The sequence below is a fragment of the Neolamprologus brichardi genome, chromosome 14, assembly GCF_056152115.1.
Source record: "Neolamprologus brichardi isolate AB-2024 chromosome 14, ASM5615211v1, whole genome shotgun sequence".
Classification (NCBI taxonomy): domain Eukaryota; kingdom Metazoa; phylum Chordata; class Actinopteri; order Cichliformes; family Cichlidae; genus Neolamprologus; species Neolamprologus brichardi.
The window spans coordinates 1,914,458-1,938,174 of NC_142117.1; the positions used below are offsets into that span (position 1 = coordinate 1,914,458).

Below are 23,717 nucleotides of genomic sequence, written 5' to 3' on the forward strand. Positions count from 1 at the left end.
GGGCCTCCCTGCTCCATCGGCTTTCAGGCAGGTTGACACAAACGTTTTACACCTCAGGGTTTATAACCTGATTTTAACGTGCCAGACTGAAACGCCCGGGCAAAACACGCTCTCAAAGTTGTACTTTACATATGCTAGCGACATCTGGTGGTAACATTATGAATGACAGTGTGGCACTGTGGCGAGAAACACCAAGAAACTGCCTCATTTGTGCCACGAAGCATTCAGAGATCCCTCATGAGGTTTTTCTCAAGGTAATTTTAAAGTGAACTTGATGTATGACGTCATGTGGCAGCTGAACCTTTGTGTTCACATTGGTCATCAGGATGATGTTCTTAGTGACTCTTGGTGGCAGAAAAGCTGGTTTGAACATTTCTGAACCTGCTGATGTCCTGGGATTTTGACCATTACAGTAACAATTGTGAAAAACGAAAACTATCTGTTGTTTTGGTAGAAATGAAAGCGACAGAAGTGTTCACAGCTGTGCTGAGCAGAGAGTACAGAGCACAGCTGCTTGATCAGAAATCAGTGTTTGAAGCCGCAGTGGACAGAGGCGGCGTGTTGGACAACGGGGAAGTGACTGCTGCAGAGGTGCAGCAAACATTTGTGCCTTTGAGTATCAGTCGTGATCACAGCAGGTTTCAATGTGCTTTTATATTCAAAGTCACCACAGAGTCTCAGTTTGTCTCAGTGTGTAGATAAATGCTGCTGCTTTGGGTCGCTGAAGTTAACATCATCATACTGTATATATATGATTCAATGATTATTATAACATTCATAATAAATTCTATTAAAGGAACCAAGTCCAAAACCAGAATTAGCCTCTGAGCCTGTGTGAGCCAGTCCGAGGTTTGTGATTGGCTACAGCAGCAGCTGACCACAGCGCACACATATGAAACGCTCTCCTGCTGTAGCTAACACTTCACATGCAGCCCGCCTCTCTTACTGACTGCAGCACTGCATTTATTTGCATCCATAAATCTTTAAAGTGTCACAGGTGACATCAGTGCTCTCAGTCTCACTCGGTACTTTTAATGCTGATTTTTGAACGTTTACAACAAAGAAAATCATCCATCACTCGATTAAAACAAGAAAAAAATACAACACAACACTTTATTGTAGTTCAGTGGAAAAAGTGAATATTCATGTTTTAAACCAGCTCGTCATGTTGAACTGCAGCAAACAGTTATAGTGTTAAAATGAACCTGCATTAAGTACAAGCCCACACCTGTACAGCTGTTACAGTCATGTACCTCAAACATGAACAGCAGCTTAACAACTCAGTAACTGACACAGCGGCTGATTTTACTCACTTAACAAGTAGATTTTTACTGCTGACCTTTGTATCAATCCATGAAATGATCATAAAGACCACATAAACCAAGCAGGCTGTCCCTACAGTGAGCGTCTGGTGCTGAGCAGAGCCTCGGACAGGCTGCTGCCGCTGTCACAGTCTGTTCCTGGTCAAGTACTGGCTGCAGGAGCAGAAGGTGTGGTAGAAAGAGGAGGACAGGCCGGCAATATCTGTGGAGATGTAGGGAAGGACCTCCGGAGACGCCTGGTTAAAGTAGCTGATCTGAAAGAAAGATAACACACTAATAACAGCCAGCTGTGATAAGAGTATATGTACGACTGCTGCTTTGCTCACCAGTGACTTGTTGTCTTTGGTCTCCAGTATGGTGAATCCAGCACACAGAACCTCTCCTCTGTTATAGCCTTCAGTGGGAGGCTGAGTGGGCAGGGACACTGAGCGTAGGGCGATGACATATGGGTCTCTGAAGGAAAACAGAAAGGGAACGCATCAGGAAATCCTGCAGGACACAGGTGGATGGATCTGGTTCTACTGACCCGCTGCCACATGGCTTCCTTTTGGAGGCCAACAGGATGAAGTCCTGGAGAATCCCTTTTGCCTGATTGGCCGCAGTGGGAGATCCCATCGCGCCATGACGCACCGATGGAGTCACCACACGATATATGAAGTCATCGTTGTCGACCAGCTGAATCAGCTCGCACTTCCTGTTTGAGGAAACACATACACACTGTGAAAAAGGTGACTGACAGCACTGTTTAAAGACTGAGCTGCAGTTTACTCCACATGTATCCACGGCAGAGGCAAACAGCTGCTTCTGTGCTTCACCAGCTGAGGGTGGAGCTCGTGCATAGGGACACTGAAGGGGAAAACTACATAACAAAGGGCTTGGTGATGACATCACCCAGATCTCCACCCATCTCTGCTGCTTATCCTTCTCAGGGTCGCAGGGGGTGGAGCCTATCCCAGCCGTCTTAGAGGCAGGGTACACACTGGACAGGTCGCCAGTCGGTCGCAGGGCTAAACACGACCATTCACACCTATGTGAGATTTCCAGTTAACCTAACCCACTAACTGCATGTCCTTGGACTGTGGAGGAATCTGGAGGACAGGGGAGAACCCAGGGGGACGTGGGGAGAACCCAGAGAGACGCGGGGAGAACCTTCCCAGGGGGATGCGGGGGGAACCCAGGGAGACGCGGGGAGAACCAAGGGGGACGCGGGGAGAAGCGGGGGGAACCCAGGGGAACGCGGGGGGAACCCAGGTGTTAGGAGTTGGTGGGGTTTCTGTGGTGTGGTGTCACGGGGTCTGCTTCTGTTTTCAGCTCAGTTAGGCGGGGTGGTGTGTCACGGGATGCTGACACACCGGCGGTGCATCAGACGTCATTTGATGGAGCGTTACTTAGGAGCAGCGCGACTGACGTCTGGTGTCGGAGTATTTGCCACCTCCTCGAGTGCCGGATCCATCACCCGCTTACCTGTCAGCTGTTTGTGACGCCGCATTTCCGGGATCACTACGGAGATCATTTACAGCGTTTCTCCCACATCCCGAGGATCCCCGCCCTAGCCCGTACAGCCAGTGTGACAAATCCACCCTGCGTGCGCGGGTAACCCCTTTCCCTTCGAATACGTGTCAGCCTCCTCCCCTGGTTTCCCTCTGTTTGTCCCTCTGTATAATTTCATCCCATGAAAATAACTTTGACACCACAAATAAAGAGCACTCCCTGCATTTTCTGCGCTTCTGTGTGTTCTGCCATAGAGTCCGTTCACTCAGCATAACAGAATACTCCGACCATTCTATGGACTCTGCAGAACGCACAGAACTGGTTCCTGGTGACCAGCTCCAGAGACATGAAACATCTCTGTCAAATTTGACCCGTCAGTTCCGTGAGTCTGAACAGTGGGCCGGTCGAGTTAATGATACTCTGACAGCCATTCAGGAAACACTGGCTCGGCTTGTTCCACCCTCGACCCCTGATCCCTCGCCCCCTCCACCCGAACTTCCTGCGTCGCGGAGTACATGTTCGACTCGGGACCCCGCTCCCCCGTCACTGGTGCCATTCGCGGGGGAGCTGGGCTGTTGTGGGGTTTTTTTGATTCAGGTGTCGGTGCTTTTTCAGCGTTCTCCCCATGCATTTGCCGACGACGCCTCTATGATTTCATATTTGATTGGCGCCCTTCGTGATCGGGCCTTAAGTTGGGCCGAATCGTATTTGGCTCTTCATCCTCTTGAGTCTCTCACTTATGTTCAGTTTGTCCAGGATTTTAGGTCCGTTTTTCACCACCCTTTGCGCGCGGACGAAGCCGCAGCTGGGTCGCACTAGACTTACCCCCGAGGAGCGTCAGAGGCGTTTTAAGGGGCGGCTGTGCTTATATTGTGGTCATATTTATATCTACTTGCCAGCTTCGGTTAAAAGGCGGGGCCCACCAGTAACTGCGGGGGTACTGGTGGGTGGCACCTTTTCTCGGTCTCAGGTTCCCCGCATGCAGCTTTCCGCTGTCTTATCTAATGACGCCAAGACTTACTCTACTCAAGCTCTTCTAGATTCTGGGGCTGAACAGAATTTAATTGACAGCGATCTGGTGCGTCACCTCGGTATTAACACACGGCTTCTTCAATTCAATTCAATTCAATTTTATTTATATAGCGCCAAATCACAACAAAAGTCGCCTCAAGGCGCTTCTTGAGGTCCCTGTTTCTGTTGTAGCCCTCAATGGACAGTCCTTGCCCTCGGTCACCCATGAAACGGAACCTGTCTTATTAATTCTTTCGGGTAATCATCGCGAATTTCTCAGGTTCTTTGTTTTTGCGTCCCCTGATTCCCCCGTAGTTTTGGGTTACCCTTGGTTCGAGCGCCACAATCCCCATATTAACTGGGCCGCCCGTCGCATAGAGAGTTGGAGTAGTCACTGTTTGTCACACTGTCTGCGGTCTGCTTTACCACCTCCTGCGACCCGTGCGCCCGAATCAACGCCAGACGATTTGGATCTGTCGTCGGTGCCGGAGACCTATCATGATCTGAGGTCAGTTTTCAGCAAACGTCGCGCTCTGTCTCTGCCTCCTCACCGGCCCTATGACTGTTCTATTGACTTGTTGCCTGGAGCTTCGCTGCCTACTAGTCAGCTGTATAACCTGTCTGGGCCGGAGAGGGCTGCCATGGAAACCTACGTCACGGAGTCCCTGGAGGCGGGCTTGATTCGGCCGTCTTCTTCGCCCGTGGCTGGTGGGTTCTTTTTCGTGGGGAAAAAGGACGGCTCTCTCAGACCCTGTGTTGATTTTCGTGGACTCAATGCCATCACTGTGAGGAATAAATATCCCCTTCCACTGCTTTCTTTCGCCTTTACTCCACTGCAGGAGGCGGTTGTTTTTACTAAGTTGGACCTTCGTAATGCTTATCATTTGGTCCGCATGCGTCGGGGGGACGAGTGGAAGACGGCATTCAACACTCCGCTGGGACATTATGAGTATCTGGTGATGCCATTTGGACTGTCTAATGCGCCAGCGGTGTTTCAAGCTCTGATTAATGATGTGTTGCGGGATTTTTTGAACTGTTTCGTCTTTGTGTATCTGGACGACATTCTCATTTTTTCCCGTTCACTGGATGACCATGTCCGGCAGGTGCGCTGTGTGTTACAGCGGCTGTTGGAGAATAAACTGTTTGTGAAAGCGGAAAAGTGTGTCTTCCATGCGGGGTCGGTGTCATTTTTGGGTTATGTGCTGGAAAAGGGACGGCTTAGGGCTGACCCCTGTAAGCTCGAGGCCGTTGTGAGTTGGCCGACCCCTTCTACGCGCAAGCAGTTGCAGAGGTTTTTGGGATTCGCTGATTTTTATCGGCGGTTCATTAAGAATTTCAGTCGGGTTGTGCTCCCGCTTACAGGTTTGACGTCTCCTGCTCGTGTTTTTCAGTGGTCGCCGGAGGCTGATCGGGCTTTTTCACGGCTTAAGGATTTATTTTGCTCCGCTCCCGTCCTCGCCCACCCGGACGTGTCCCGACAGTTCGTTGTGGAGGTTGATGCTTCCGATACGGGCGCGGGAGCCGTGCTGTCTCAGATTTCGCCGGAGGACGGGCGTCTCCACCCGTGCGCTTTTTTTCCCCGGCGGTTTAGTTCCGCCGAGAGAAATTATGATGTTGGGAATCGGGAACTCCTGGCCGTTAAATTGGCCTTGGAGGAGTGGCGCCACTGGCTGGAGGGTGCGGTGCACCCGTTTGTGATTTGGACCGATCACAGAAATCTCGTTTACATTCGTAATGCCAAGCGGCTTAATTCTAGGCAGGCCAGGTGGCAGTTGTTTTTTAGCCGCTTTAATTTCACGATTTCCTTCCGTCCGGGCTCCCGTAACACGAAGGCTGATGCGCTGTCGCGCCAATTTTCTTCGGACGTCGAGGCTTCGAGCGTGAGCACGATCGTTCCACCCTCCTGCGTGGTGGGGGCTTTGGTTTGGGAAATCGAGGCTGTGGTGCGCCGGGCTCAGCGGCATGAGCCTGATCCGGGTTCGGGGCCTCCGGGTAGGCTCTTTGTTCCGTCCGCCGTGCGCGCTCGCGTTCTGCATTGGCTGCACACTGCTCGCTTTGCCTGTCATCCCGGCGTTCGTCGTATGGTGTCTTTGTTGCAACGGTCCTTTTGGTGGCCTTCGTTGGTAGCGGATGCTCGCGAGTATGTTGCGGCTTGCGCTGTCTGTGCGCGTTCTAAGAGCCGTCACCGGGCGCCTTCTGGGCTTTTGCATCCTCTGCCCGTTCCCAGTCGACCGTGGTCGCACGTCGCGGTGGACTTTGTCACGGGGCTGCCACGTTCCTCTGGTCACTCGGTCATCCTTACCATTGTGGATAGGTTCTCCAAGGCTGCCCATTTTGTTCCCCTGCCTAAACTCCCTTCTGCCCTTGAGACTGCTCGTTTGCTTGTTGTTCATGTTTTTCGGCTGCATGGGATTCCCCAGGACGTTGTTTCTGACAGGGGTCCTCAGTTCGTGTCGCATGTGTGGAAGGGCTTTTGCGCGGCCTTGGGGGTGGGGCGAGCCTCTCCTCGGGCTATCACCCGCAGTCTAATGGACAGACGGAACGGACCAACCAACAACTGGAATCAGCGCTCCGCTGTGTGGTTTCGGCTAATCCTGCTTCCTGGAGCTCTCATCTCTCATGGGTGGAATATGCGCATAACTCGCTCACCTCTTCTGCCACTGGTTTCTCCCCGTTTGAGGCTTGTTTGGGTTATCAGCCCCCGCTGTTTCCTTCGCAGGAGGCGGAGGTTGCGGTCCCAGCGGTGCGGGACCACCTTCGCCGCAATAGACGGATTTGGCATCAGACCAGGGCTGCGTTGCTTCGGGCGGTGACGTGGGCCCAATGTACGGCGGATCGGCGACGGTCTCCCGCTCCTCTATACTCCGTGGGACAGAAGGTGTGGCTGTCGTCTGCCAATGTTCCTTTGAAGTGCATGTCTCGGAAGCTGGCGCCCCGTTTTCTGGGCCCTTTTCCTGTTCAACGCCTCGTTAATCCTGTGTGTGTCAGATTGCAACTGCCCGCTTCCATGAGGATTCATCCCACTTTCTCAAGCCTGTTTCTCTCAGCCCGTTGTGCCCCCTGTCCGAACCCCCGCCCGCTCGCCCGTGTGGTGGATGGCGTTTCGACCTATTCGGTCCGGCAGCTGCTGGATGTGCGCCGCCGGGGTCGGGGATTCCAGTTCTTGGTGGACTGGGAGGGGTACGGGCCTGAGGAGCGGTCTTGGATTCCGAGTTAGTTTGTTGAGGACCCTGAGCTTATTGCTGACTTTTACAGGAGGCACCCTGATAAGCCCGGAGGGCGTCCGGGGGCCGCCCGTTGAGGGGGGGGTACTGTTAGGAGTTGGTGGGGTTTCTCTGGTGTGGTGTCACGGGGTCTGCTTCTGTTTTCAGCTCAGGTAGGCGGGGTGGTGTGTCACGGGATGCTGACACACCGGCGGTGCATCAGACGTCATTTGATGGAGCGTTACTTAGGAGCAGCGCGACTGATGTCTGGTGTCGGAGTATTTGCCACCTCCTCGAGTGCCGGATCCATCACCCGCTTACCTGTCAGCTGTTTGTGAAGCCGCATTTCCGGGATCACTACGGAGATCATTTACAGCGTTTCTCCCACATCCCGAGGATCCCCGCCCTAGCCCGTACAGCCAGTGTGACAAATCCACCCTGCGTGCGCGGGTAACCCCTTTCCCTTCGAATACGTGTCAGCCTCCTCCCCTGGTTTCCCTCTGTTTGTCCCTCTGTATAATTTCATCCCGTGAAAATAACTTTGACACCACAAATAAAGAGCACTCCCTGCATTTTCTGCGCTTCTGTGTGTTCTGCCATAGAGTCCGTTCACTCAGCATAACACCAGGGGGACGCGGGGAGAAGCGGGGGGAACCCAGGGGGACGCGGGGAGAAGCGGGGGGAACCCAGGGGGAAGCGGGGGAGACGCGGGGGGAACCCAGAGAGACGCGGGGAGGACGCGGGGGGGACGCGGGGGGGACGCGGGGGGGACGCGGGGGGGACGCGGGGGGGACGCGGGGGGAACCAAGGAGACGCGGGGAGAAGCGGGGGGAACCCAGGGGGACGAGGGGAGAACCCAGGGGGGCGCGGGGAGAACCAGGGAGACGCGGGGAGAACCCAGGGGGATGCTGGGAGAACCAGGGAGAAGCGGGGAGACGTGGGGGGAACCCAGGGAGGCGCGGTGAGAACCCAGGGGGAAACGGGGAGAACCACGGAGACACGGGGAGAAGCGGGGGGAACTCAGGGGGACGCCGGGAGAACCCAGGGGGGCGAGGGGAGAACCAGGGAGACGCGGAGGAACCCAGGGAGGCGCGGGGGGAACCCAGGGGGACGTGGGGGGAACCCAGGGGGATGCGGGGGGAACCCAGGGGAGCGCGGGGAGAAGCGGGGGGAACCCAGGGGGACGCGGGGGGAACCCAGGGGGACGCGGGGGGAACCCAGGGCGACGTGGGGAGAACCCAGGGAGGCGCGGGGAGAACCCAGGGGGACGCGGGGGGAATCCAGGGGGACGCGAGGAGAACCCAGGGGGTAACGGGGGGAACATGCACACTCCCCGGCCTGATGCAATGATAGCATATTAGATGAGCTGTAAATCTAAACTCCACATCACTGCTGACACTGCATAAACAGCTCGTGCTCCACCTTACAATCCAACGTATTAAAAACCCTCGCTTGGGGCAGACTCCTGCCCTCGCTTGTCTGCCCCAAGCGAGGGCAGGAGTCTGCCCCACTGTGATACCTCAGTGACCGATCCACAACATCTAGTTATTGTTTTAAAACTGGGATTTCCCACAGTGGTCTGCTCCACCAGCACAGGCCCACGGTGTTGACAGCATGGGAGACAAAGCTCCGCCTCCTCCACAGACATGTTCTTTCCACCACCTGCTGGTCATGAGATCAATGCAAAGGGTAAGGCTGCAAATCTAAGCAGCCAGGATGAGTTTCATCTGCAGGCTGGCTCGGCTGGGGGAGAGCCACTTTTATTTAAACGTGAGAATAAAGAGACAGACAGGCCCTCACAGCTAATGTCACTTTAGCCTTAACTGATAACATGTCAGCCTCAGTGCAAAGTGAGCAGCATGAACCTAAACCACACATCGCTTATTTTTAACCCTGAGCCTCAGAAAAGTCCATCATTGGAATCGGAGAACAATACCGAGGCAGCGAGTAGAAACAGGGCGGAGCGACTGCTGCTGTGAAGCACAGAAACCGCTGATCGTAGCAAAGGTCAAACAGACGAGTCCCAGAGTCTTACTTATAATGCGAGTCCCAGCTCGGCCTGTTGCTCAGCTCAGCGAGTAAATCAAAGGCTCTGTGAGCAGGAACGTCCACCTCACATTCAATCTTGAAACTCAGCATGGACTTCTGCTCCAGGGTGTAAAGCTGAACCTGTGAACACAACATAAAGCACCGATGGGGGCAGACTCACACAAACAAACAGCTTATTAATGAGAAGCACATACCTGGTCCTTCTCACAGCTCAGGCGCCAGTTGCTTCTGGCTGCCAGCATCTTCAGAGCTGAGACGTTGTTATAGCTCAGATACACCTGGAAGCACAAACACAGGAAACACCACAAACTCATCTCCAGAGCTCAGCGTTAGCAGGCTGCCTCCCGCCATTCAAATACAACTTATTATATATGAATCAGTGCCGTCCAACAGTTCAATTCAATTTCATTTATATAGCACCAAATCACAACTAAAGTCGCCTCAAGGCGCTTCATAGATACAGAGAAATACCCAACAATCATATGACCCCCTATGAGCAGCACTTTGGCGACAGTAGGAAGGGAAAAACTCCCTTTTAACAGGAAGAAACCTCCAGCAGAACCAGGCTCAGGGAGGGGCGGGGCCATCTGCTGTGATTGGTTGGTGAGAGAAGGAACAGTGTAAGTATTAAGGGTGCAAAATGAAGACAAACTGCTGCAGCACTATTTCTCATCTGCAGTGAAGGTGAAGCACAGCGGTGCGACTCGTCGGCCTGTCGACTAAATCAGTCTGCAGGCGCGGTGAGAGTCTGACTGTGGCTCAGCTTTGGAGCTAAGTGGGACATAAACACGCTGAGGTCTGCTCAGTCAGATCATACACTGACATATAAACTGCAGTGGAACAAACAAATAAAATCACTGAACATCCTTTAAGAAAGAAACAGAAATCATGTCCCAAAAGTCGTGACGACGCACCACCGACACACAGCTGAGACGCTGATGTGGGTGAAAAGAAACTAAATGAGCCTATTAAAGGTTTACTGTGTCCAGCTCAAGCACAGGCTGTGACATCATCAACGACAGCTGATGAGCAGCTCTGTGGAAATCAAAAATACTGTTTTATGTCCGGTTTTTATAGATTCAGCTACAGAAATGAGAACTAATGATGTTTTTGTGACAAGCTGCTAGCAACAAGGTGCCTACACAATCAGTGCCAAGTTGTCTGTTATTTGTAATACAGTAATATACACATGTATGTAAAGAAGGTTTGACTTCTCTCCTGTGAGTCGTGGACTAACGTGAGCAGTACAGGTGACGCGTGGAGCTTCTCCTCACCTGGTTGGTGGGATCCCAGGGAACAGACAGAGGCACCTCCCCCTGCGTGCGGGAAATGATGTACTTCCTAAAACACAGTTACAGGAATCAGGATGATGGCACTGTGGGTCTGTGCAGCTGCACAACAAAAGCTGATGTAAACGCAGAGACTTTAGGGGCTGTTTGGAGACATGTACCTGTCCAGCCTGATCTTTTTCCTGGCTGTTGCCTCCTGAAACCTCCTTTGTCCTTCCTGTAAATGAGAGACACACAGGCAGAGGGCACCAGTGTGTAACACAGCAGGCAGATTCCCAGCACCAGTTTATGACCAGTACACCGATCTGTGCTACAAACTGAGTGGAGTGTTATTACTCAGTGTTTGTTCGTGCTGATAACGATCTACGACTACAGCGAGCGCCCTTCAGCCTGTAACGACACCATGGTCGCTCCATCAGACGGGTTTATGACTGATAACATGATTTGAAGTTCACAGCTCTGATCTTTGCTCAGCCTTCGGCTTAATGGTTAATCGAGTGTTTCTGCACCTTCTGTTTATGATACTCATGTTTTATTCTACAGGACGATCTCCACAAACTGCTTCACCACAGTGTGAATGAAGCTGACACCAACTGTCAATCTACTGCTCCACCCTTTTTAACAACACCACCAGCACACACTCGCTTTCCCTAACCGTGCTTTCCTACAGGTGTATAACGTGTAACATCCATCCATCCATCCATCTTCATCCGCTTTATCCGGGGCCGGGTCGCGGGGGCAGCAGCCTAAGCAAAGAGGCCCAGACCTCCCTCTCCCCAGCCACCTCCTCCAGCTCATCCGGGGGAACACCAAGGCGTTCCCAGGCCAGCCGAGAGATATAATCTCTCCAGCGTGTCCTGGGTCTGCCCCGGGGCCTCCTCCCGGTGGGACATGCCTGGAACACCTCACCCAGGAGGCGCCCAGGGGGCATCCTTGTCAGATGCCCAAACCACCTCAGCTGGCTCCTTTCGATGTGGAGCAGCAGCGGCTCTACTCTGAGCCCCTCCCGGATGGCCGAACTTCTCACCCTATCTCTAAGGGAGATGCCAGCCACCCTTCGGAGGAAGCTCATTTCCGCCGCTTGTATCCGCGATCTCGTCCTTTCGGTCACTACCCACAGCTCGTGGCCATAGGTGAGGGTAGGGACGTAGATCGACCGGTAAATTGAGAGCTTCGCTTTTACACTCAGCTCCCTCTTCACCACGACGGACCGGGGCAGCGTCTGCACTACTGCAGCTGCAGCCCCAATCCGTCTGTCGATCTCCGGCTCCCTTCTCCCATCACTCGCGAACAAGACCCCGAGATACTTGAACTCCTCCACTTGGGGCAGGACCTCATCCCCGACCCGGAGTGGGCACTCCACCCTTTTCCGGCTGAGAACCATGGCCTCAGATTTGGAGGTGCTGATCCTCATTCCCGCTGCTTCACACTCGGCTGCGAACCACTCCAGTGCGAGCTGGAGGCCCTCCCCCGATGAAGCCAACAGAACCACATCATCCGCAAAGATCAGAGATGAGATCCTGAGGCCACCAAAGCGAAAGCCCTCCGCCACTTGGCTGCGCCTAGAAATCCTGTCCATAAAAATTATGAACAGAACCGGTGACAAAGGGCAGCCCTGGCGGAGCCCATCACCCACCGGGAACGAGTCCGACTTATTGCCGGCAATGCGAACCAAGCTCTTGCAACGGTTGTATAGGGATCGAATGGCCCGTAGCAATGGGCCAGACACCCCATACTCCCGCAACACCTCCCACAGGACACCCCGAGGGACACGGTCGAATGCCTTCTCCAAGTCCACAAAACACATGTAGACTGGTTGGGCAAACTCCCATGCACCCTCAAGTATCCTCGAGAGGATGAAGAGCTGGTCCAGTGTTCCGCGACCAGGACGAAAACCGCATTGTTCCTCCTGCATCAGAGGTTCGACTAGCGGACAAACTCTCCTTTCCAGCACCCTGGCATAGACATTCCCGGGGAGGCTGAGGAGTGTGATCCCCCTGTAGTTGGAACACACCCTCCGGTCCCCCTTCTTAAAGATGGGGACCACCACCCCGGTCTGCCAATCCACGGGTACTGCCCCTGATCTCCACGCAACATTGCAGAGGCGTGTCAACCAGGACAGCCCTACAACGTCCAGAGCCTTCAGGAACTCGGGGCGGACCTCATCAACACCAGGGGCTCTGCCACCAAGGAGTTGTTTAACTGCCTCAGTGACCTCGCCCCCGGAAATTGGCGGGTCATTCCCCTCATCCCCAGACTCTGCTTCCTCCTTGGAAGACGCGTCAGTTGGATTAAGGAGGTCCTCGAAGTATTCCTTCCACCGCCTGACAATTTTCTCAGTCGACGTCAGCAGTGCTCCGCCAGCACTATACACAGTGCAGGTAGAGCACCGCTTTCCCCTCCTGAGACGCCTGACGGTTTGCCAGAACCTCTTCGAGGCAGTCCGAAAGTCTTTTTCCATGGCCTCTCCGAACTCCTCCCACACCCGAGTTTTTGCTTCAGCCACTGCCCGAGCCGCATTCCGTTTGGCCTGTCGATACCAGTCGGCTGCCTCCAGAGTCCCACAGGCTAACCAAGCCCGATAGGACTCCTTCTTCAGCCTGGTGGCTCCCTTCACCTCTGGTGTCCACCATTTGGTTCGGGGATTACCACCAACCACCTTGCGGCCGCAGCTCAATGCAGCAGCTTCGGCAATGGAGGCGCTGAACATGGTCCATTTGGACTCGATGTCCCCAGTCTCCCTCGGAATGCTGTTGAAGCTCTGCCGGAGGTGTGAGTTGAAGATCTCGCGGACTGGGGCCTCTGCTAGTCGTTCCCAGCACACCCTCACTACGCGTTTAGGTGCACCAGGTCTGTCCAGTGTCCTCCCCCGCCACCTGATCCAACTCACCACCAGGTGGTGATCAGTTGACAGCTCAGCCCCTCTCCTTATCCGAGTGTCCAGAACATATGGTCGCAGGTCTGGTGATACGATTACAAAATCGATCATCGACCTACGGCCTAGAGCGTCCTGGTGCCACGTGCACTTATGGACACTCTTATGTTCGAACAAGGTGTTCGTTATGGCCAAACTGTGATTAGCACAGAAGTCCAATAACAAAGCACCGCTCGGGTTCAGATCAGGGAGGCCGTTCCTCCCAATCATGCCCCTCCAGGTCTCGCTGTCGTTACCCACGTGAGCATTGAAGTCTCCCAGCAGGACAACAGAGTCTCCAGGTGGAGCACCTTCCAGCAGCACCCCCCCCCCCCCCCCCCCCAGGGACTCTAAGAAGGCTGGGTACTCCGAACTGCCACTCGGCGCATAAGCGCAGATGACAGTCAGGACCCGCTCCCCGACCCTAAGGTGCAGGGAACAAACCCTCTCGTCCACCGGGAAAAACCCCAACGTACCGGCAGCAAGCCGAGGGGATATTAGAATACCCACCCCAGCCCGCCGCCTCTCACCAGGGGCAACTCCAGACTGAGACAGAGTCCAGCCCCTCTCCAGGAGACTGGTTCCAGAGCCCAAGCCGTGCGTAGAGGTGAGCCCGACTATATCTAGCCGGTACCTCTCAACCTCACGCACTAACTCAGGCTCCTTCCCCACCATGTGTGGGGAAGGAGCCACACATGGCCACACAACGTGTAACAATCATAGTAATTTAATACTGTATTTACATGTTTTTAACATTTGAATCGAGTTCATAATAACAGCGTTCACAGTGATGGGGCATGTGGACGTGCTCAGCCCTGTGAGCCACAGACGCTGTGACACTTCCACCAGAAACAAAGGAAAGAAAACGCACGCAGAGGCCATGTTTCCTGCTCATCCATCCATCAGCACCACGGGCGGTGTAAAAGACCGACCCAGCTACACTGATGTCACCCGCTGCTTTCTCTGAGCTCACCTTGGATCAGCTGTTATCAGGAGTCTGGCTGTGAAATCAAACGTTCACAGGCTGATGTCTTGTGACTGACACCTTGTTAGCCAATCAGAGTGCGGTTTCATACCACAAATTCTGAAGCAGATTTCATGTCTTTCAGTCAGTATTAGCCAATCACAGACAGCCGCGTCACATCCAGACACTTTACGGATGCAGCACGCTAACGAGCCGTTTGTGATTGTTAGCTTAACTCACCAGGGGTTCAGGTCGTATCCGTGGTAATGTGCGTGGCTTCCCGCCATCATCGAGCACCTCAAAGGTCATGAAGGCGGAGTTTATGTGTCGGTTAGGCCCCTCCTCGTGGTAGGCCTCCGCACGCACGCCCACCTCCATGCTGCAGTAAGGACACGTGTCAGTTCTCTGTCTGCTGCACAGCTGCAGCGCTGAGCCAGTGTTCTGGGATACCTGTTTCTGAAGGCGTTGTTCACGATCGCCTTCAGCAGCAATCTGTCTCCAACCTGAGAAGGTCCTCTGAAGGTGAACATGTCGATGGCTCGAAGGGTGGGATGAGCCTGAGACAGACGACTGCAAGCAAAGAGCACAGAGACAATAGGCCACGACCTCCCACGCGCTCGCCGTGTTCAGGTTACTCATACAGATACAGCTGGACAGATCCTTTAATCTGCACCAGGACTGAACTACACTGATCACAACATGGAGGTCAAAGGTCACAATGATGCATCCTATTTTTAGGTAAAAATATGAAGGAAAGAAGTGTTTGTGACTGTACCTGGCAGCGATTGTAGCTACATTCACCATCCAGGCCATGATCTGCCCTCCAAATGTGTTTACCTGGGATTCAAACACACCTCATGCATGATCTGACAGTCATGTCTCAGCGGTACGATGACACACTGATGCACTGAACAGTCACATATATGTGCACATGTAAAACAGCTGGGCCTCATTTACAAACCTGTGTGTAGGATCCATACGCGCTGATCCACACAGGTGTGCACACGGGTGTTCACTGTTCATAGACATAAACTACACCTTTCTTGCTGCTACTTCAAAGCACATTGTGCGCTGTCTGTCCTGCGTGCTGCACAACAACATTCAGTATTTAGTATTTACTGCTGTTTACACTTAGCTAGATTAACGTGATGGTGTTGTGTTTAGTATGTTGCTCTGTTTTTTTTGCTTGTTTTCTCTTCTTTCTCTTTTTATGTTTCCTTTCTCACTGTCCCTCTCCCCTTCTGTTTTTCTTTCTTTCTCCCTTTCCTATCCCTCAGTCATGTCTGTCCCGTCTGTAACAACTGAAAATAAAATAAAATAAATAATAACAACAAAGGTCGATCAAATGGACCAATACGGCAAAGCTGTGATGATCCACTTGGTGAAGTAAATCCATTGGGTCTCCTTGTTGGTCTTCAGACAACAGATCTGGCAAAGAAACCAAAACCAAATCGCTCTGACAGCAGCCGTCAGCGCCTCAGTTCACGCTCAGATGTAGTCAGTGTTTGGAGGCCATGAGCTGATGTTTTGAACCAAAAAAGGAGTAAAAGAAATAAAACTACTGCATCTCCACTTCATCGTATTAAATAAAAGCCAAATGTTTTGTTCGTACCCAACAGTAAGAAACGAGGCCACGCAGGTGTTTCTGGTAACAACAGGTTCAAATTCAGTCTGCTTCAAATATTCCACGTTGTAACAGCACGAGACACCGACCAGCGAGACGCCAACCAGCGAGACGCCGACCAGCGAGACGCCGACCAGCGAGACGCCGACCAGCGAGACACCGACCAGCGAGAAACCGACCAGCGAGAAACCGACCAGCGAGACACCGCCGCGCCCGCTCTAGTTCAGATGGGAAACACATGAAATGAACTGACCTGATGGTTTGCATGTGGAGGCAGAACCAGCTCCACACTCTCCACCCGAGTCCTCTCTGCTGCCACTGCATCGGCTCCCACTGAGCTGTCAACTGATACAGAAACAAGTCAAGTCGTTATGTGAAGAAAGTACTAATTAAAGTTTGATCGTCATTTACTGCCAGACTGTCGTTGTTAGCGACCACAGCAGACGCCATGGAAGCCACAGGCTAAAGTATCAGGTCAGTTCAAATGTTCTTCTCTCAGCTTCGCCGCTTCTCCTCCTGCCTGAGCTTCCTTTGTCCTCGTGAGCGCCCGGACCATCGCAGCCTTGCCTCCCTACGCTTAACCTGAGTCGTTCCTCTCATGTCCTCATTTCCTGTCCATAGTGGTCACTCCCAGTGGAAACCCCGACATCTTCACTCCTCCAGCTCGGCCTCTTGTTTTTGTTAGTGCCACTGCCTCCAGATCATAGCAGCTCTCACTACCATCGTTTCAATCCTCCGTCACATATCAACCCTGAAACCTGTCTGTTGCTCTGGATGGTTGAGCCCAGGTATTTAAACTCCTTCCTGTTACCTGCTCTCCCTACAGGTCACATCATCTGCAAACCTCACGTTCACAGAAGGGGCTGAGAGCAGACCCTCCCCATGTCATGCACCAGCCTCACATGCTTCTCCAGCACTTCTGACGTTCTCATGTAAACCCACAGCTGCTCTCGTCTGTCCTGTGCTTTCTACACGCACAAAGACGCAGTGAAGTGCAAAGACTGTCTGCCGGGACGTGGCCGGGTGCATCACTCACCCTGCTGCACAGACTCATTGGAAAGCAAATCCTTGATGATGTCATCGTGCACCATTCGGACCCTCCGCCTTTCAGCGGCCACGCTGTGTTCAACCTGCTCCTTCTGCGTGACAGGAACAATGGGCTTCAAGGTCACCTGTGAGGTACCACACACACACACACACACACACACACACACACACACACACACACACACACACACACACACACACACACACACACAGGTCAGACCACTAAAAGGCATGACTCTGTCTCACAATGACAGCTGGTGGTATGATGGTGTCTGTGGTGCTGCTGCAGTTCGTCTCGCCGTCACAAAGCTCCTGTATCAGTGCTGAGACTCTGACGTTGTGTCACAGCTTCCTCTGATTTAATAAAGAGAAACATAAGTCCTGACTAAGGTCAAGGAAACTGTCACATCAAACTCAGAGTCCACTTTAGGACTTTGACCTCTGAGCTCTACAAGGACAAACGTCAGCGATGTGTCCCCGAGGTCACGTGAACAGCGTGTGCTCGCTGTGCATCATACGATGCTGAAAACTAAAGCAGACACACGAGCAGCAGCCCCCAGACTCTGAGCTCCCCCCCACCAATCACAGCAGATGGCCCCGCCCCTCCCTGAGCCTGGTTCTTCCTGTTAAAAGGGAGTTTTTCCTTCCCACTGTCACCAAGTGTTTGCTCACAGGGGGTCATGTGATTGTTCTTCTCTGCATGTATCACTGTAGGCTCTACTGTACAGGATAAAGCAGCTTGGTGTGACTGTTGTTGTGATTTGATGCTGTGTAAATGAAACTGGATTGAAAAACAACTAAAAACTCTTTTCAGACTTTTGGTCAACCTTTGTTTTTATGTTGTGAAGCATTTTGTGATGTTTATCTTGAACGGTTGCTAGGTTACGTACTAAACTTCCTTTGAGATGCAACAACACATGAACAACATGCTTTTAAACAACGATCTTCATCTAGTTATCAGTAATGTGGCAAACGTCCACACACTCTCCAGAGTGTCGTGATCATGCACCTTTTGTCCTGTGCTTGTGCGCTGGGTAACAAAGGTGGCGTAGGCATGACAAACCCTCCAGTGACGATCAGAGAACAGGTCCTCACAGTTCACCTGTATGCCCACCTGAGGGGAAGTACGGGACAGTACGTTAAGGTAAACACACATGGTTGTACCCGTGAGAAAAGCACACGCAGCTAACTGATTTCAAAAACAACAAAAGGCACAAAGAACAGCAGAAGTTCACTGACCTCCATGCTGGTGTTAAAGGCTCTGTTGACCTTTGCCCTGATATTCACCACCTGACCCACACTGAAGAAAGATGGAAAGGCGGAGTTACTACCTTCAGCCCAACCCTTCCACACACTCACACACGCCTCCTCTCACCTGATGGTGTGCTCAAAGTGGATGTCGTCCATGGAAGCAGTGACGCAGGGACTCCCAGCGTGCCTCTCAGCTGCACGGTCGAACAGTTGGGTCATTACAACACTACACGCTCACAGCTTCCAACACACACCTGAGACACACAAAGCTCACCGGAGAGGCAGGCGGCGGAGTCGATCCATTTGAGCAGCTGACCCACGCCGAGCTCCTGCCGATGGTTGCTGTGACAGGGCATCACGATCTGACTCATTTTCACCTCTGTCGGGTTGTAGTTTTCTTCTTCTTCCTCCTCTTCTCCATCCTCTTCCTCCAAACAATCTGATGTCCTGGAACTCATTTGGAAAGCTGGGGAAACAAAGTAAAGGAAAGACACTGAAGCTACAGTACTGTGCAAAAGTCTTGAGTCACACCTCATTTTCTTTTGTTTTGCCCCAAAGAGCCAGACTTTGTGATCATTTTGAAACCTGATACTGAACAAGAGTTTCGCTCTAGTCCAATTTCAGATGAATGTCTTTTTGTTTGTTCAGTCACTTAAAACTGACCCATGACTCTTTTTGAAGCATTCAATCCAGCTTTATTTATAAAACACCAAATCACAACAACAGTCACCTCAAGGTGCTTTAACCTGTACAGTAGAGCCTACAGTGATACATGCAGAGAAGAACCCAACAATCATATGACCCCCTATGAGCAGCACTTTGGTGACAGTGGGAAGGAAAAACTCCATTTTAACAGGAAGAACCAGGCTCAGGGAGGGGCGGGGCCATCTGCTGTGATTGGTTGGGGCGAAAAAGGCACCTAACCCAGGAGGTGAACCAGTGCGTCTACACACAACAGACAATTTAGCAAAGAACCAACTAGGGCTGTGCGATATGACCAAACTCTCATATCCTGATATAAGACATCTATCGTCTGATAACGATATAAATCACAAAAATGTAACATTTTCTGTAAAGTCTGTGAATCAGCTCGACTTGCGTGAAGTGTTTCCAGCTGTGCGTCATGTAGCTGGAGTCGAGTGTTTTAACAGATGCATGAAACGATACATTTTTAGACATAAGTTGTAACGGCGCCGTTTTCTTTGTATTTATTACACGGCGTGCTGCGGGGAAAAGCCTGTTCTAACGTTTGAGTCTAAGGTTTATTTTTTAGCACCTGGCGTCTTTTTTACTTCTCATCCGTAAATAATCTGCATCTTTCACGTGATTCAGTTTATTTTGAAAAGTCTCAACAGGATCTTGAGCTTTATTGTGAAAGGTTTATGTGGAACAAGCGGACACGCGGTGGTTTTGCCGTCGTTGTTGCTAATGACAACACATAAAAACAGGCGCTTGTCCGTCCGTAGTGTGGTTATATTAAATATAAGAGAAAGAGAGAACTTTAAGAAATTAACAATAACTACGGTGACATCAAAACCATGAAAAATATTGCTGTAAACAGTTTATTTTGCGACACCATGAAACAAACGACAGCGTAAAATGAAACGATAGATGTTTTTATATCATCATCGATATATATCGTTATATCGAACAGCCCTAGAACCAACTGTAAACTGGTTGAGGAGCTGCTGCTCAGCACTCCCAGTCTGCTTCCCACCCAAACATTCATCAGGTAACTGACTGTAAGTGTCAGTCGATGGATCCACGTCAGCCCGTTATCAGTGGAAAAGAAGGTGCAGCACAGCTGAGGTTTGTAAAGATGCACCTGAGTGCACATAGAGAGTCCTGGAACAAAGTGAACACAAGTTCAGCCATAATGCACAATGCCACACCAGACCTCCTCATATGAACGCTCAATGATGGGGATTTTTTACATTTGCTTTGCAGCCACAGGATCCGGGCACACCATGAACTCCTCTGTACACCAAAGGAGTCCAGAGTCAGCTGTGAGGCCATCTGACAGCTAAAGCTGTGGGATCTATGGTGGAGCTGCATATCAGACTGTAGATGTGACAGCTGTGGTGGCTGATTGCTTGGTTCTGCTGGTCACTGTAAGCCTGCACAGCATTGTCTACGCTGCATGCTCCAGAACACAGTAGGTTGGTTTTTGAGGGGTTTTGTTCTTAATGCATCAGATTTTCTTTTTATTGTATCCTATAGTTCAGGTTCTAATACATAGTTTGATATGTTGTTGATTGTTCTTTGTTTTCATTGTATTCATTTATGTGCTGCACATGTGTATAAATACACAGATGCTCTGTTGTTGTGCTACATACAGGTTAGGTGTACAGCAGTTTGCAATGTTGTTTTGGATACAAACACATTATTATAATTTTATTATTATATTATTATAAATATTAACCTCAGTTACTGTTACAAATGGGATGGTGCCAAAAACAGTATGTTGTGTGTACTTAACAGCACTCGTGTCAAAGGCTAACACAGAATGAGCATTTAGAATAACCTAACAGGAAGTGAGGTAACCACAGGTTACTGACTGTAAAGACAGCATGTGAAACATGCAGAGCCAGACTTGTTCTCACTTGTTACAACTGATCTTTTGTATCGTTGCTTAAAGTGGAATAGGATAGAGGAGGTGGCTCCATGGTAACGAGAACAACAACAACAAAAACCAAACAGAAAATTCAATAAAACTCAAAGTGGATACAAAGCAAAGCACTCAGGCTGTACACGCAGCTGGATGAGATATGCTGTTAAAGCACTTTGAGGGCTCGACTAGAGTAAAAGCATTTACTACATGAAGACTGGATGAATATAACACTGAGACATTTCAGGGCCTCCACAGCCAGCACCGGCCTGATGAGTAAAAAGCCTTTCTCTTGGATGCCACCAGGGGGCGATGTCTTTGGCTGCAGAAACGCTTTTGCATACAAGTCTACGGAACAACAGCTTTGTGCCTTCAGCGCAGTGAAAACGTTTGTAACCTCAGTCAATGAGCAACACTGCATTCAAAACAAAGTCACTCCACGTATCAGAAAGGCGGTTAATGAGCCGCTTTCACAACACAAACCACAGTCTGTTTGTCAGCACTGTTGGAATCAGCTGGCTCAAGCTTCCTGCTCAGTGACCGACTGTGCTGTAAACACGTCGCAGTTTGACACGGAAACCTCAGATTAACTTTCACAGACTGTGGCCGTGACGTTTCTGACACAGCTCGTGGGCGACACATTAACGGCAACAGTTTCTTGAACGATACTTCGTTCAGCGACTGGTCTGCTCAGTCCCAGTACAGATGTTGTCCTGGTCTGGACAGGTGGAGCGGGGACCAGTTACATACCTGTGGTCTGTAGCTCTAAAACAAACAGCAGCGGTGTCCTCCTGCACTGTGCACACAACAGACTCACAGTGACTGACGGCGACGCCCAGTCTAACCACTAGTTTCTGCCCAGCAGCTCCCAGTTCACAGGTTTGCGCGTCCTTAGTTCCACAAACTGCGCCTGTGAGGCAGCCTGGTTCCAGTTAGAGCCGAGACCATTACCTACATGTTAGTCTACATTAGAGGAACAAACCTGAGGGCGGCCACTCACACAGCTCAGCTCCACAGACTCACGAAACACAACGACCAACACGGATTTCGCCAGTACCTTTCAAAATAAAAGCCACACACACAGTCTGGCACGCCTATGTGCGTCGATTTGCTGATTTTTACCAACCCTGTGCTGTACATGTGCAACTTTTAGCTCCTGGATAATAAGCTGAAGGGAAAAGCGAATTTTTACAAAGTCAACGGTCAAAAGTTTTAGATCAGCCCAGTTCTTCCAGTTATTTATTGCAGTTAGTCCTTCAAGTCCAATGAAGTCTGTCCTTGGAATGGTACAAAGAGGTGACCTACCAGCAGTTTAAAAAAAGGTTACCCGAAAGTGAGAAATAATGTACATTTCAGATTTATACAAAGAGGCTTTTTCAGGCAGCGCAGCGTGGGTTAACCAGCTGTTCTGCAGCGACGGAGGCTGAGCGAGCCTTGAAAGCTGGCGCTTCCTATTCCTGCAGGTAATGATGGCCAAACGAAGCTTGTGTTAGAAACGTTTCAGTCCTCTCTGGTGACATCTGGTGGCCACAAATATGAAGCGCAGCTTGAATTTAAAGCGCTCTTCTTCATTAAGACTGCTCACCACAGAGTGGACACTGGGCCACCCTTAGGTTGCTTTCACCTGAAATAATTATGTCTGTTTGATTAATAAAGTTTCCTTCTTTAAACATGCGCCATGGTGTGTTCTTTCTTTGCTTGATGTTGGTAAATACAATAATGTACAACAGTGTGGAGCATGCTTCCGCATTGAGGCCCCGCCTCCACGTACTTATGCAGCTAATCACTGGACAGCTGTGTTTATAAATAATATGATATTAGGCCAATTTTCTTAGACATATTTTTGACTCGGGGGTAGAACTGATTGTGAGCTGGGGGGGTGGTATGAACTTGTAAAGTAAAAAACATGATGCATTTAAGGTCATCCTGTTTGGTTTTTATTTAAGCAGAGAATTGGTTCCACTGTGTGATGGCCCAGTCTGCTTTCTCTGAGATGATTTCTCCTGCCTCAGAGGAAAAATCCTCTCATGGACAGAAGAGGCTGGAGTGCACAGGAACTGTAGAGATGCAGGTGTGCGCTCTTCCTGGTCCCACAGACTATCAGCTAAAGAGGATAAACACATTAAAGTGCTGCACATTTAGTAGGATAACATTTTAAGATTTTAAAAATAAAATATTTTTATTTTATTAAATTTAAAGAGTAATAAGGAAGTCTTTCTAAAGGTTCCGGGAGAGACCACGGGTTAAGAGAGTGTGGTGAATCTTTTTGTGCTTGGGTTTCTGGGTTTTTATAATATTGGGTTTGGTGTAAAATTAAAGTGTGAAATATTTATTTATATAAAAATGTGAAATGTATTTATGTATTTACTTATTCTAATTGATATATTGTATACTGTGGTGGAAGGCTGGGATTTAAGAATTTACCTGAGAGTGGAAGAATGGTTAAGTCTGTGACAGCTGAACATATTTAAGGCTGCCAGTTGTCATTAGAGGGTTGATTGTGCTGTGAAGAAGCTCGACGAGTGAATTGCTGTAAGGTAGTGATGGCCAAATGAAGCTTCCTGAAGCTTGTATTGAAAAATGCTTCATTACTCGAAGCTTTTCAACACAGTCCTCTCTGGTGACATCTGGTGGCCAAAACCATGAAGAGCAGCTTGAATCTACAAAATAAAACCAACCGCTTCATTAAGATTGCTCACTCTGCAGAGTGGAGTTCTGTCTGATATCGGGCCGCTGTTGTGTTGCTTTGAACGTATATTTTTTGTTGGTTAAAAAAATGTTGTTTATTTGTTTAATAAATAATTTTGACCAGTAAACTCTCCTTGGTCAAACATGCACCACGGTGTGGTCTTTCTTTGCTTGTGACTTCTTGATGTTGGTAAATACAATAATTGAAAAATACCACGTTACATATAATATACATATAATAATGTACAAAACATTA

At 50.5% G+C, this 23,717-nt stretch overlaps 1 protein-coding gene across 2 annotated transcripts; it reads right to left on the reverse strand.

Annotated features, from left to right (window-relative positions):
• Positions 1-1,401: 1,401 nt before the first annotated feature.
• Positions 1,402-21,824, reverse strand: LOC148098714 (acyl-coenzyme A thioesterase 11-like). Of its 2 annotated transcripts, XM_087850576.1 has the most exons (18): positions 21,774-21,824; positions 21,524-21,695; positions 18,440-18,631; positions 18,290-18,359; positions 18,154-18,214; positions 17,924-18,028; positions 16,904-17,039; positions 16,121-16,212; positions 15,019-15,080; positions 14,694-14,813; positions 14,484-14,622; positions 10,527-10,582; positions 10,351-10,417; positions 9,271-9,354; positions 9,063-9,196; positions 1,849-2,016; positions 1,649-1,775; positions 1,402-1,576 (listed from the first exon to the last, which is right to left on the reverse strand). In XM_087850576.1, exons 3-18 carry the CDS (start codon positions 18,621-18,623, stop codon positions 1,448-1,450), a joined length of 1,734 nt encoding a protein of 577 aa, XP_087706702.1. In that variant the 5' UTR covers positions 18,624-18,631; positions 21,524-21,695; positions 21,774-21,824; the 3' UTR covers positions 1,402-1,447. The 2 variants fall into 2 exon arrangements, with proteins under 2 accessions (XP_087706702.1, XP_087706703.1); XM_087850577.1 differs by lacking the exons at positions 10,351-10,417; positions 10,527-10,582 and having other exon boundaries at positions 21,524-21,820.
• Between the last annotated feature and the right edge of the window lie 1,893 nt (positions 21,825-23,717).

Bases quoted from the DNA above. Each gene is read 5' to 3' on its own strand.
- LOC148098714 (XM_087850576.1), bottom strand. From the start codon at position 18,623: ATGAGTTCCAGGACATCAGATTGTTTGGAGGAAGAGGATGGAGAAGAG. The intron at 18,029-18,153 runs GTCAGTGAACTT...ACTTCCCCTCAG, and splicing joins CCTTTAACACCAGCATGGAG to GTGGGCATACAGGTGAACTG. The intron at 1,776-1,848 runs GTCAGTAGAACC...GTTTTCCTTCAG, and splicing joins AGGAAGCCATGTGGCAGCGG to AGACCCATATGTCATCGCCC.